The sequence below is a fragment of the Ictidomys tridecemlineatus genome, chromosome 9 (genome assembly GCF_052094955.1).
Source record: "Ictidomys tridecemlineatus isolate mIctTri1 chromosome 9, mIctTri1.hap1, whole genome shotgun sequence".
NCBI lineage: Eukaryota > Metazoa > Chordata > Mammalia > Rodentia > Sciuridae > Ictidomys > Ictidomys tridecemlineatus.
Window position 1 is genome coordinate 14507154 of NC_135485.1, and position 15761 is coordinate 14522914.

The 15761-nt window shown below is 34.9% G+C and overlaps 1 protein-coding gene across 8 annotated transcripts in view; it reads left to right on the top strand.

Annotated features, from left to right (window-relative positions):
- Positions 1-15761, top strand: part of Slit2 (slit guidance ligand 2) — a 332292-nt gene that overhangs the window by 201025 nt on the left and 115506 nt on the right. For all 8 annotated transcript variants that reach the window (XM_078021124.1, XM_078021126.1, XM_078021127.1 and 5 more), the window contains exon 5: positions 5733-5804. In XM_078021124.1, coding sequence (XP_077877250.1) covers positions 5733-5804 — 72 coding nt within the window. The remainder of the gene's footprint in view (positions 1-5732; positions 5805-15761) is intronic.

Consider the following 15761-nt stretch of genomic DNA (forward strand, 5'->3'; position numbering starts at 1 on the left):
AAGACAGCTATCTAAGAAAGAAATTCTACTAAGATGACTTTTAAAATTGTATTGTCTTTTTAGTTGACACATTATCATTGTACACATTTGTGCAGTATAGTGTGATCATTCCAATCTGTGTATGCATGTGCAAAGGTCAAATCAGAATAATTAGCATTTCCATTGCCTTATTTTTTCTTTGTGTTTGGAAACTTTGAACTCCTTTCTTGTAGTTCTTCATAAAATATATAACAAATTATTGTAAGCTATAGTCACTTTACTGTGTCAAAAAACATTAAGACTTATTCCTTCTATTAAAACAAAATTATTGAAGTATTATAATAAATGCATGTAAGTTGCCTAGGAAGCACCAAAGGGGGAGCAGTTGACACCCAGGTAACAAAAATAATTATGCCTTAATTTTATTGTTATTCAATGATGCAAATACTAATTTATATTATTATGTACCAAGGAAAACAGCCCTAGGAGATATGCATATTAGCTCCTTTGACAGATGAGCAAATGGGAAGAGAGACTAAAGACTTCACACAGCTCTGCACAACTGATAGATTTTAGAGCTCTCTGATCTAGGCTTAGCTGAGGAGTTTGAGAAAAAATAATGTTAAAAAGGTACTACCTGTGTTGGGTCTTGAACAAGGTTTAGATCCCCATCTCATGGTGATAGGAAATAAGTGCTTAGATGAAAAGAAATACACTAAAGCTGAGATAATAGGAAGGTGGTTCTGAAAACAGTGAACTAGGAGTATGAGATTCATGAGTGAAGGACTGAAATGGCCCAGCAGTTGTCAAGGAATGTCCTGAAGTAAGAAAATGAATGATGTTTCAAGAAACCACAAGGGGGCCAGTGCAGCTGGAGCAAAGTAGTTGGGGATGAGAGGGTGGGAGTAGAGAGAGATAAGGTCAAAATGATGTGTCAACCAGCTTATTGTGGAACTTGCAGACTTTAGACTTTAGTGTTGATTTGAGCTTTCCTTTGTAGAGAGGCAAGACATCTATAAACAGTTTTGATCAGAGAAGACATAATACATGTTTATAACAAGGCAAGAGCAGGAGCAGAGGGTTGTTGATGGCTATTAAGCCTTAGGAGATGATGTGGGGAGAAGAGGTGCAAGAAGGTCAAATTCTGGATATTTGCTGAAGAGAATTCACCTGTGATTGGAAGTAGAGTATAGGAGTATATAAGGTTAGTGTCTCTGCAAATGGAATAAGTAAGACTTCAGGGGGAACTGATTTGATACAATTTGGTTTTAAAATATAATAGTGATACTCTTGTGGGAGGTCACTGGAAGGGATTGTACATCTTGGCAGTAGGATCAGATTGGAATCTCTGCCATCTATGAAAGTGCTGATGAAGGTTGATAGAAATTCTCATAGTGACCGACCATTGGCAGTAGAGAATGGGAAGAAGGAGCTTGAATGTATACATTGTTGATGTATTTTGGTGAAAGGTACTAGAAAAGAGATGGTCTAAAATTAGAAACGTCAGGGTTTCACAACTGGCCACGAGGACCACTTCTCAGATGTGGTTTAAAAGGTCAGTATCTTCCCAACATGGCAAGTATGAAGAATCTAAATTCTTCCCTATTTCTAGCTGCTTTCCTTCACCCTCATTCATTTTTCCTGTGGAGATTACCTTCAGAATGGGACATTTTTTGCAACTTTTTAAAAATTACTTGTCACCTCAGAAAACAAATAAACCAGGCTTTTAAGTTCATGTTCTTCAGTATCTTAAAATTTCTGTGGAAAATCCCATATCATGAATGAGCACTGGCAATAACCTCTTAACAAAACCCGCATAGACCCCTCATCTTCATGCTCTACCCTCCCAATTTCTGCATCGCTAGCACCCTGATCTTTTCTACACTTTCCATTTTATGATTCCATTACTCAGAAAACTGCAGTGGTTCCCAGCTCTACCTGAGATGACAGTCACCTCAACTTACAGTGACGACCTTACATTTAGAGCTAAGCCCAACTCCCAACTTTATTTCCTGAAGTTCTCTGAAAGATATTGCCTTGTGCATGGGAGCCCTGCCAACTCTCTGAGACACTGCTTGATACCACCTCTTTTATGTTTTCCCTGCCTACTGTAAAATTCAATTTGCAGATTAATCTTCCTAAAAATCAACTCCAATCAAGCCATTTCTTTCCTCTGAAACAAATTTTTACACTCTATTGCCTGGTGATATAATTACGAACTCCTCCCTTGGCAGCTCCGTCTCGCAGACTCAGTAGTTCTGACTTATTTTACTCATTTTACGCAATTCACAGAACAATACTCTCCTATTAGTATGTATCCTGGTGCCTACAGTGATCTTCAAGGAATGGAGAAGATGAGCTTGGGGGCAAATAGCTGGGTCTCCAAATAGGATATTTGTAACATGCATGTAACCAACACCTCTGTGGGGCTGGCTATGAGCCAGGTAATTTTTGCACAGTTTAAAAGTATGAACTTATTGAATGCACCCAACGATTTTATGAAATAGGCACCATTATTGTTCCATTTTACAGATGAAGTAGTGGAGGCACATGAAAGGTAAGCATTTCTGTAGATCACTTGATTAATAAGTGCTTAGGATTCATCAACTGGGTCTAAGTCTGTGCTTTTATTTATATTTATTTATTTACTCATGGTTCTGGATATTGAACTGAAAGGTGCTTTCCCACTGAGCTATGGTCCCAGACCTTTTTATTTTTTATCGTGAGACAGTATCTCACTAAGTTGCTTAAGACTACTAAGTTGCTGAGCCTGGTGTTGAACCTGTGATCCTCCTGCTTCACCCTCCTGAATTGATGGGATTACCAGCATGCACCACCATGCTTGGCCTGAAGCCTACACCCTCACTGGCTCTAGAATGCTACCATTCTCTTTGGATTTCTCCCACTTACAATGTAAAAACCCCTCCCCTAGACTGGAGGCTGAGGATTGTTGAGGACAATCATTATTCAACATGTTTCAAATAATAATTCCTTTTATTTTGAAGGTGGCTTTGGTCAACCACCCTCCAGTAACTATTGCCTCTCTGACCTCCTTGATCATCTTTCTCAGACACCAGTCACACTTTACTTACCATGGACATCTTCCTTATTCTCAAACTACATGATGTGTAGATAGATCTCAAACTAAAATTGCCTCTCAAGCTGAGAGCCCATAGCATGGTCTACTCAGGGGGTAGCCACACATAAAACATTAACCTTAAAAGAATCAGCTTTGAGACTGACAGGCTCTCACAATCTTGGAAAATAAAAAGGAAAGATTGGTAAATATTAGCCAGAGAAAGTAATTCCATTGCCCTGGGATTCTGCCAAAGGTAATTTTTTAAAAGTCTGAAATCAAATTCAGAAGAAACAATGTTCTCACTAAATTTCAGTGTTCCTCAGTGAACAACCTAAAGCCATTCCCTAACTTTCCTCCCACCCCCCAGGACCCCAGTTGAGAACATGACTCCAGGGTAAGACTGTGCCTGGAAACAGCCAAGCTGAGGCCGCAGGTGGGAAATGCAGTGGCCTCAGGCTGGAAGCAGGCCACTTCTGAAGCAAACACCTCTACCATTTTTTTTCACCTTCTTGCTCTCTGAAGCACTCTTCCTCTAAGAAGTGGTATGTGTGTGGGAGGGGGGAATTGGAAAACATGGGCTTTATTACCTACATACACGTATGATTACAAGATTGGTGTGACTGTGCACCATGTGCAACCAGAGGAATGAGAAATTGTGCTCCATTTGTGTACAATGTGTCACAATGCATTCTACTGTCATGTATAACTAATTAGAACAAGTTTTTCGTTGCTGTTCTTTTGTTATAACTGAAATATGTCTGCTGGAAGAATGAATATAAAGTAATTGATTTGAAATAGAAAAAGCATTAAAGCCTGGAAATACAGAAACATGAGAAATGACTATGAATAAAATCTTTGAAATGGTTTTTAGTTCTTTCTTTGGTTCATACAAGTCACCTTAGCAAAATATTTTAATAAAACCTTGTAAAACAATAACAAAAAGAAACCAAGGACTTGACTGGGTCAACAATAGTCAAAATGCTATGAGTAGTTATCAGAAAGCGTTATAAATTTATATTAACTAAAATTCTTTTATTCCCCTTCATTCCTTATTACCTTCTGATTTTTCTTCCTCCAATTTCTCTTTGCTTTCTCTTTGCTCCTACTCTCCTTTGAACACTGTTTCTGCCATCAAATCTTTTAAATATATCCTGTTAAATATTTTTAACTAGATGTAATTTAAAAAAGGAAGTCAGTCAGTCTGAATCAATGACAAGCTGGAGAAATAAGCAATTTTTAAGGAAATGAAGTGTTATTACTCTTAGGGATGTACTAAACTATTGAAAGCAGTAACTAGCTGTGTCACTTAGGAAATGGATGGCTGCCTTACCTCCCATAGAAGCACATATTGTAAATTTACTCCTTGAACCTAAATATGAGTTTCTTTTTTTTTTTTCCTTTTGGCTGAAGACCTTCTCTCTCTAAGGAGATTAACATTTACTCCTTTACAGATTGCTTAGCAAACGTTTTTATTTGAACAGTGAGGCTATCAAGATATAAATGCAAATTTCAGTTAAAAACTTGGTGCTAATGAGGTCAAGACTACACACTAAATCTCTGTGTCTGCCAATTAGCTCCCTTCTTTGCATGGCTACAAGTGTGTGGATGACAGGTCTGGTCATAAGCAGCTTTGGAGGACAGGATGTGGATGAATCAGTCCATGTGCTTCCACATATTAGAAGAGGGCTCTGTTTCTGTCTGCTATGCACTGTGGTCAGTAGAAATTTAAAGATAATAGTAGAACCATCATTGTTATATTAATAATGTATCTATTATTCCAAGTCTCTGTTCTCTGCTAATGTTATTTAAAGCTAGAAGTTAATTTTCTGTTTTCAGTGGCATTTTTTTTTGCATGTGTATTTTTACCCTACTCATTAAGGCTAATAATAGTATGGGAATTGTTAACATTGCCTCTGAACTCTTTAAAGAAAAATAATGACCCACCTTCTGAGCTTTTGAGTGAGTTTTGCAAAGTTCTCATTCCAACTCACAGAGTGCTTTTTTCCTTGATTAAAATGTATTTTTCAATTAAATTAAAATGCAAATATAGACAGACTATGTTTATAGCTATAATAGAATTATTTAAAGAAGGTTTTAAATCAACCTACTATAAATATTTCATGCACAACTTCATTTTATCATTGGGCTGGTGCTGCCATGTTCCATTTCCAAGATTACTTAAAGTGCTATGAAAACTTAATCATCCTGTCCAGGGTGTATCACTTGGTATCCACCTTCTGGATGGAGGAAGCAAAAATGAGCATCTTTCCTATGTTCTTTGTAAGTTATATCACTGATGTTGGAGCACTAGGAAGTATTAAAACTTCCAAACTCCAAAAACTGAGTTATAAAAAAATTGATCATTTATTTTAAAGGAATATTTTATTATTCATAACTGAAGGAAGATTTCAATTAAAGTATCATATTTTATAATTTATTATAAAAATTAAAGATCTGGAGGTATTCCTCACAGACTACTCTTAGTCTAACCTTTAGTTTGTATTAGAAATGTAAAATATTTGTATTGGAAAGTATTGCTGTACATGTACTAATGATATTTTCAAGTCGTTTTTTTCCCCCCGATATCCTATCACTCCTCAAACATTTGGTGAAAATAATTTTAAAGTTATATTTTATAATTTGTTCTTTATCTCTTTTTTGTCGTTATTCTTAGTGATCTGAGTGAAAACCAAATTCAGGCAATTCCGAGGAAGGCTTTCCGTGGGGCAGTTGATATTAAAAATTTGTAAGTATACATATTTAAAATTTTTTTTCAGTAACATCTGTTTTTGAAGCTAAATCTATATTACATGAATTTCTAAATCCTAGCTCAGGAAACGTTGAATTCTTGCTATTTGAAAAGATTCTCATTTGGAAGATGTCTGGAAACTGAAGTCATTATCAAATTCATTGAAAACTAACGAAATGATTTGATAAAAATATATTTACAACATATTTTCTTCCCTTTTTCTGCCAGCCACCTACAGCCAATTCTTTTGCAGTTGGTATTGGTATTTACTGGAAGTGTAGAATCTGAACTGTTTTATTCAGGGTGGAGTAGATAATATTTTCTTGTAAGAGATATATATAACCTACAGGTTTTCTAGAGTTTTTCAATTAAATGTCAAAAGTTTGAAAATGAGAAAATTATGTCTTCCTGTTTTTTTTTCATGAAAGAATGTGTATATGTTCTTTTAAAATAAAAAAGAAGAGTATACGTCTGTATTTTCTTTGATAAATCTTTAATCTGGTTTCTTGTGTTGAAATGTTTTCTAAGTGCTTATTGCTCTTAAGGTATATATCAGATTTAAGATCTCAATGACAATTCTAATATTGTCGATATATATCTTTATAAATTTTAAATTGCCATATTAGTCTTTAGAAATGATGGTTTTCAGTTGGCTGTGAATGCTAGGACATAAAATATCTTCTTAGCTTTTACGCTAGTTTGAACTATAGTGGGGGGGAACCCCTGTGTGCTGAGATTAACTATCAGCAATCCAATATTTTTAGCAAGTAATAAACAGGGAAGGCACTTTTTCAAGAATGAACTTATATTCAGAATTCTCCTTGGAGTGATCCAGTACTATTTTTCCAGTAGCAAAAGTGAGACAGATGTTTTTCCCTGTCAAGGAAGATGACTGTTTACGAAGCTACTGATTTCTGCCTTTACATCTTCTCTTGGATATAAATGGGTTTTGTATTAAACTTGTACTTTCTAAATGTACAGGTAAAGACAGAAAACTACAGCTTATAGCCATTAAAATCATGACCCCAGGATTTTATGAGCACTCAAGTTAAAGGGATTTCACTTGCCCTCTTTTCATCTTCGCCAGTCAGGGCTTGGAGGACTCTAGGTAGATTCAGTGAGGAAGGATGCTCAAATCTCTCTCTGTCTGGTTAGAACAATGTAAGGACTGGGTAGCACCTACTCATGCTTTCATTGTGTTATTGTTGAATATAGCAGTGGCTAGAGTTGCTGTCCCTTGGGAATGTATTTTGCAATCTTACAGGAATATTATGTCTAAGTTCTTAAAACAGTGGCTTTTAATATTCTTTGTCAAAATGTTCGGATAATCCAAATATACAGAAGCCTTTCATATATATATATGAAATATATACATACATTTAGAAGTATGGAAAGTCATGGGGGACTTTTCATATGTCCTCTTCATTTAGCCTTATAAACAAGATAAAAGATTAAGAGGGGAAAAAGTGAGATGGTAGCCAATTGCTATGAGGAAAGAATATTTTAAGTCATTTTTCTTGGCATGCATGAATTTTTTCCCAAATTTAAAGACTGTATTATACATGCCTTCAGATGAATTCACAATTAGAGTCTCTGGAGTATTTTTGGAGTTGTTGTTGTTGTTGTTTGCATTTGTGGACATGAGTGAATCCATGAACTTCACTGAGCTTTTCTTCTCATTTTTATAAAATGAATATGAGAGTTTCTTGGTTTTATTTGTTGTTATTAGAAAAATAAGATATGTGAAAGATATTTCAAAATAGTAACATGCTATGGGAAGATAGCATTTCATTCTACAGATATTCAACTGATCAACTGCTAGAAGATATCCATAAAAAAATGTACAGATGAATTGCGGTGTTAGAAGTGGGTATGATTATTCTACTATGAATCAATCAGACAGAGTTAAAAATGGAAAAACAAAAGTATGCTAGAAGGTACTGAATTAATATACACAGTATTCTGATTTATAAACAAGATAATAAGTACTATAGGGGTTGAGAGAAAAAAAGATGAAAGCATTGCTTGAAGTCATCAGTGAATGTTTGGAGGAAGAGTTCATGAAAGAAATATAAATCAATCTAAGGAAAATGGCTTATATTGTGTTTTGGTGAAGAATAGTAAGTAAAGGTGTGTTGAGAAAGAATTTTTGAAGGAGGCTGATCAAGGTCTGATTTCAAATATTGATTAGATTGGAAGATAAAAACCAAAGTGCAGTGGTGTGTGTGTGTATGAGATGAGAAATTAAATGTGACAATTTTTTTCTTTAAGCAAAGCAGCAGTGGGGAGAACACAGGGATCTGAATATGGGGACAATGACTAGAGCAGAGCTCAAGTAATTTCTAATCTGAGGATACATGTTGCCATGGATGAAAAGCAGCTTAAAAAACTGCTTTGATAATGAATGATGATAGGCAAAAGTATCACTCTCTCCCCCTCTTTTCTCACTGATTTCCATGCAACAATATAAAAGACAACATAGGTGACATCAAAGTTTTACAATTAATTAATAGTCTTATTTATTTAGGAAGGTTGCTGAAATATTATAGGCCCCTTTTTTTCTATTTCTAAAATATAGTTTAAACTACATTATTTTTTTAAAAAAAGCCTTAATCTCATGGGATGAGCTTTGAAGTTTAGTTTTATTATGCAAACTTCAGAACACTATCTGTCAAGATATATAAAAGCTGAGTAAATTTAATTTCACATTATTATTGTCAAAGACAGTAATAACCACAAGTCATAAAGTAACGGTTCACCAAAATACCACTAATATTAATATGATCAGCGTCCAATATGAGATGGCAGAGGAGCCCTTTGTCCTATCTTTCATACCAGTGCTTGCATTTTCAAGTTGACAATCCTGCATAGTGCTGTCATGGTTCCTGCAGGTAGTAATTTAGACAATAAAAGAAGAAAGAATGGTTGGAAGGAATATGTGCTGTAGCTGCATGAAGATCTTTTTCGGTATAGGACTATCAAAAAGGCCCGTCTGATGCACTCTAGCAGGTTTATTGAATTTGCCACATTCAGGACTTATTCAGAGCAAATTCCAGTTACCGCAAGATTTCTACGGGAAGCACTTGCTTTAATCTTGTAGATTGGCTAATATGCTCAAGGCAGCATCCTGACAACATGAAATGGATGCTGTGCTAATGTTGCAAATTAGCAGATTTTACTCCCCTTCCTTCAGGCAAGCCATGCTAAAAGTATTCTAGGCAGATGGACATTTATCTTTGCCCTTAAGCATCTCCACGGAGGACTTCCCATAACTTTTTGCTTATCTCTATTAATTTCTTAACGGGATTAAAGCCCTTTTGTATTTTATTTTGTTACTTTATTTTTCTTTAGCCACAATTTAAACCACTTATTTTCCCCTCAAGTGAGATGAGAGAAGAAGACCATATTAAAATATCAAGTGAATAATAAATTTTTAAGATAGTCATTGGCGGCGTTTTTCCATCTGTGTTGTTAGTCACAAATTATTAACTAAAGTACTGATGCCATCATTACCAACTGATTCCTCCCCAAAATAGTAATCAGTGTTTATAGAAATTTTCTTCAGAAAATTCATATGTGTATTTAAAAGATTTAAAATGGATGTAGTGATGAAGCCTTTGCTGCCTCCTAATTGAATCATGAATGAAGATGTTACATTGTGCACTGATTTGTTTCCAAGTATCTGTTAGGTATTCCCACTTAATTTAATCCTCTTGAAAAATATTCATATTTAATCTTGCTCTGTTACTGAGACTTGCCAGTTTATTATTTAAGTATGTACTTGAAGTATCAAAATATGTCAAAAGTCAAATTTTTAAAGAAAAATCCCAGCTATAACTGTTACCTAGGATTTAACAACAACAAAAAGCACATATAGATAGACTTTTTTTAAAATTAACTATATTGTAAGTTTTTACTCACAAAGTTCACCACAAAGACAAAGCCTAACTTAATTTACTTTTTTAGTGAGTACAATATACGTTAGTTTTTTAGTAAGTACAGTATGAATACTTAAAATAATTAAGTTCCAACAAGAATTACTTTATGCCCCGTGTAAAGTAGACCAAGCCTGCATATTCCTCCTTCCATTTTGTGCTACATCTTCAAAGTGTACTCAATCAAATTCTATCATTTTCTGATAGTGAATAAATATATACCTTTCCCATTTGTTTGCATTATCCCAGTTTCTTTAACCCTAAAACTGTTATGAATCTTATCTTTCTTTTTTCAGGATAAATAATGTTTTTAAGAAAAATAAGTTGGGGGAAAATATACATTATTCTTTCTTCATGTGCATTAATGTGTAGACAAAGATTTAAGTCACAAGATGATTCAGCATGGTTCTCTTGGGGTAAGTTCATGATAACATTTGGAAGAAATGATGTATGGCCTTGACATTTTAGGAAAGAAATCGCCCAATTTGTGATGCACTGTTATTAACCATAACAAGTTTCAACAAACAGGAGAAAGTGGATCTCTGTAACGTGTTTTTATGGAGCTCTATCAATTATTTAAAAATCTATTTTGTTTCCTAATGGAACTCTGTCATCATCATCTCCTCCTCATCATCCTCATCCTTCTAATTATTATTATTGTTTTGTTGTTTCTTTTTCATTACTTTGTTAAAACCTATAGAAGAACGCACAACTCTATCTCAGGTACAAAGATATATATTTCATTATATATTTATGCTTTTCTAGTTTGGAAATATTTCTCTTCTAGTTTCTCTTTACTAACCTTTGTATAATTCACGATGATAAGGGAGTAAGAGGTATCAATTAATATAGAATCAATATGTAACAGAAGAGTATATGTAAATTTTCCTATGCAAATGAAAGACTTTATGTACCTCTGTCATGTAAGTTAAGTCGTAATTGCAAAATTTCTGCTTCAGTCAGTTTTCATGTTTACTTCATTGCTTTTCTTCCTTATGAAACTAATATTCATCAATTTTCAGTGGACATCTTAGCTTCTCTTGCCCCAGGCCTTTTCTAGACTATTTTCAGTAAGCCTGAGCCAACAATACCTTTGAAATGTGAGTTGTTTCTTTGTGGATGGGCTCACTGTCCTTAGACTTAGATTACATGCCTCAGGTCTTCAAGGGGTCTAGAAACTTCTGAGCAAATATGTAGAGAAGGCAATTCATTTTCAGAGCCAGTAAATGAAGATGGATTCTATTTTACAGGGGCCAGTCCCCTACTCCCCCTAACATACAGAACACTTCCTGTGGATCTGAAAGACAACCAAAAGTTGTCTTGGGAACTTTAAAAAAAAAAAAATCAGCATTTAGCAGATGCTTCTGTCAATACCATGGGAACTGTCCATGGTTCTGTAATATCCCTGGTTTGCATTCACTTCAAAATCACACTCTGAAATGAGGTAATCCCCAATCACGATGATGAAGTTGGTTTTCAATAACCTCCTGACCTTTGCATTTTGCTTTGTCTCCAGAGTGTCTTATGTGGTTTTTCTTTGTCAATGAATTCTCTTAAAAAAATAATGCATACAATATTTCTTAATAAATGCCTTCCAAACCAAAATAAAACAAACAAAACAGAGGACAAACTGAGTATTTGGAAATCCAATGCACTTACTTATAAAAGAGGAACTAGTATGATATTACTGTGGCTTCAGTGTTATCCTATGAGACAAAAACAGGACTTAGAGAATTTCTTGCTTTTCCAACATTGATCTGCATACTTTGCTACCCCTGAACTGTTACAATAACCCGATGATTGAATTGTGGTGTCCAGACTATAGTCTCATAAGATAACTTTACAAAGATGCCAAAATTTTTTCCGTGGACACTGTTTTTAATCCCACCTCTACCTCCTTCAAAATAATCCAACTAATTAAAAACCACCTTTGTTGTCGGCACTGTCAGAAAGCCCTGGGAACATAGCGGAATTTTGTCCTAGAGCAAGAGGGTCTGTAGAAACACAGACTTTCCTCTGAGAGAGCAGTGAGTTTTTTCTGTGTACTATATTGTCATCTTAGACTTACAGCTTCTTTGCCCATTGAATCTACACAAAAGCCCTTTGATTTAATACCCACTTTATTTTCTATCTAGTGGATTCTACCATTTTTTTAAGGATCACTTTTTTCCTCTGTCACTTAGGATTACTTCAGTCTAGAGTAATCTCTTCCTTTTCTGAAATTTTGAAGTCTTTTCATATATTGGGCTATTCCTTGAAGCACGATCATTACCATTTCAAGAATTAAGAACCTCCTAGGGGGTTGGAGATAGAGCTCATTTGGTAGAATCCTTGTTTCACAGGCATAGAGCCCTGGGTTCAATACCCAGCACAAAACAAAACAAAAGATAAAACCTCCTGGGTTTATTTTTTACCCATTAGGGTATTGAGTATGGGCTTTGGAAATGCATAGATCTAAATTATAACTAAAGCTTAACAAAATACCTGCTACCTATCAAGTATAAGCCGTTGAACACCTGTGAGCCTCATTTTCATCTGTATAAAATCTGAATGTCAACCTACTTTCTTTTCTCCATCTTCCTTTTGCCCCTTCCAGCAGATATAAATTTATAGTAGAGTATTTCAATAAAAAATGAGATGCCTATTTCCCAATGTAAATTGGTTTGTGTTTCTCAGAATAATCTTTACCTTCATTGTTTTTGTTTTGTTTTGTTTTGTTTCCAAATGCCAGGGTAATACTGATGTGCTTTTAAGCTGAGAGAAATTATATGACTTGCTAAAATGTATATTTAAGATTATTATTTATATGGGGCATTTCATATTATTTTGTACCCTTTATATGCATTATAATTTATATTTTTGGTTATATTTTGGGTTCTTCCTTAAAAGTAACATTGACATAATATTTGTATATTTGGGAAATTATATTGAATTGAATTTAATACACAGAGGAAATAAACAGAAGACATTTTATCCATATCTTTAACAACATTTTTTTTCTCTCCCCCTTTGGATTCATGTTTTATCAGATATCTTCTATATGGAAATGTTCTTATTCCCTCATTGATTCTAAGCACATTAGTGTGTTTTAAGTCAACTAAAATTTTGTAATGTTTTACCTTACAATAGTAACATGAATGTGAACTAAATTATTTCTAATACTTAAACCTAAGCAAAATATAACAAAAATGAATCATAGTCATAATAATTTTGTTGAGACCCTGAGACAAATCCTGTTTAGCTTAGGCATTATTAAGAATTTTAAGTTATGTGTCATTTCACAGTTAAGTATATTTTTTCGTGACCTGATTCTCATAAAAAGAAGACAATAATAAGATATTTTTATTAGTTGGATGCTATAGAAAAATATGCATTTGATACTTTAGACACACAAAAAAGTGAAATTAATAGGAAAGTTTTATATGTATAACTCGAGCACGGTATGGTATCCAAATTTCAAAGAAGGAAATGAGGAAATCCCTTCAGAGAACTTTAATGGATCAGAATACAATATTTTCAACTATTTTTTTCAGGATGCCAAATAAGTATAGATTTACTCTTTTTTGTCACAACATACCTATTTATAAAACTTAGGTTTAGAAACATTATATATTGTCTCCTATAACTAGAATAAATCGAGTTCTGAAATTAGGCCAAATTATTTTTAGTATTAAAGAAAACCAGATCAGCTTGTGAAATTCTACATGTGTGAGGCGTGGAGTGACACCGCGTAACACGGGTGGTCTGTCGGCAAACTTCACGGGCTAAGACTAAGTTTACCAGTGGTGGGGAAAAATCAAAGCAGGCAAGTCTAGAGCTTCCCAGAGCATCAGACCATCTTCCTCCCATCACTGAAAAGAGAATCAGAAAATATTCATATTTACCAAGATCGGGAAGATAATTCTTTTAACCTCATTATTTTCACGAGATTAAGGTAGTACTTCAAAACACAAATTCACAAATGAGGACAGTGAAGGATCAAAAAGAGAGGAGATTTTGAATTGGAACAGAAGCACAGGGGGAAGGTCAGAGGCAGGAAATAAGGAAGAAGACAGGAGTCTGTACTAGAGTAGGTTGACTAAAGGTCAGGAAAACACACACACACACACACACACACACACACACACACACACACACAAAGAGAAGATTCTTTCTTCCCAGAAAATAAGAAAAGTCCACCTTTCTTCCCTCTGGTGAGCAGCCCTGTGCCAAGAAAGTGTCTATTATTGCCTCTCTTGTACTTGACACCCTTACTAGCTGAATCTTTCTAAAGACCAACAAGTTTACCTTACGCCTGGCTAAATAGTTGGAATTATTATTTTTGGAGAAGTGGGGAAAAAAAAGACTCCCCTTGTAATTTTTTCTTTTAATTCAGAATAACTTCATGCCACAATGGGAAATCACATCTAAAGAAAGTCAGCCTGTCTCTGGATGCATGGCTGAGAACAGATCCTTTCCTGTTTACAGAAAGCACAAGTACCCGGGGCTTGAAAGGTAGTGGAGAAAGACATGAGCAGGATGAGAGAAACAAGGTGCAGGAAACAAGTCCAGAAATCCTGAAATAAATTATGCTCCTGCACAGTTTTGACACTGTTTATCTTGAACCATATGCAGACAAATGGAGGTCTGCATGCAGAGATTTTTCTCATCGGCACTCATGCGGGCACATCACTTTCCATAAACATCCCTCTGTCACCAAATCCACCCATTGATGAAAAAATTATTGACTTGTTTGATTTTGGTTGTTCTTACTTATGAGTAACCTCTTCACGAGAAACCTTCCATTCTCAGAAGATTTGTGAACTGAGATACAATGGCATATAGTAGAGTTTTAAGGAAAACTTTGGTCGGGTGCAAGTCAAATGTCATTAATGTTTGAACATGAATACAGCTTAGATTTCCAAGAATCAAGTGCAGTATGTAACTATGTGCAATGTTAAAGAGGGGTGGAATTACCAGTTTAAAGCAAAGGCACAACTTCTGGTATAAGGAGAGTATTTTGCCTTTCAGTCCTTGTAGGACAAGATTTGGTTGAGTGCTTTCTGGCATGCTAGAGCTTCCCCTTTGTGTATTGTATGCATGATTTAGAAGAAGCTGTGTCAGCACTGATTTATACATTGACAGCTAAGGATAATAAGATATGGGCAAACATACAGCTCACCCTTTTACAGATTAACCTGGAGACTGCATTAGGCAAATTTGATAGCATTAAAAGATTTTTGCCAATTTGTCTGGAAACAATTTCTCTTTTGTAGTGTGTCAAGGGTAACACTTCATGCCATTGTTCTAATTTAAATGGCTTTGATAAATTGTTCAAGAGGTTAGAGAATACTAGTGTAGATATATATTTTAGCACTTTAAAATAAAAAGGCTATTAACTTAATTGGTAAATGAATTTAATCTGTAAAACTCAAAAGTGCTCCAGAGTGTAAGTGTTTTCTTGGAACCACAGCTGCCATATTACATCATGAGGCTTTAAAAGTCTTCTTGGAAAATGAAATTATACTTCTGCATTACTTCCTAATAAGTAGAAATGCTTCAGGCTGTTACAGTAGCATGAGTTGTAGCTATTATTTGGGGAAAGCCTGAGTTTATAAAAGCAATAAAATTGTATCTTCTCCGGGGTGCACCTGTTTGTATATTGCATGTCCTGAATGTACCATTTGCATCACATCAAGGTAGTCTTGTGTATGATTGTGTCTCCTGGAGACCCACTTAAAAATTAGATGTATATTTCATGAGACATTCTCTATGTACATAATTTCTAAAGTAAGGAATCTGAAGGGGCCCTCTGAAAGTCACCAGATTAAATCATTGGTTTATTCAGTAGTCTTGTGAGAGAAATCACTATTTTATGGGAATGTTTAAACAGTTCTTTAAGAAAATACCTCAGATATGAATGAGTCCTTTTCGGGAATTTGAACTTGAAACAAGGATGAGATTCATTCATAAGATGATCATCACCTTACCCTGTACATCTGTGTTCTCTCAGCAGTGCAGGTAGAGCTGACAACTCACC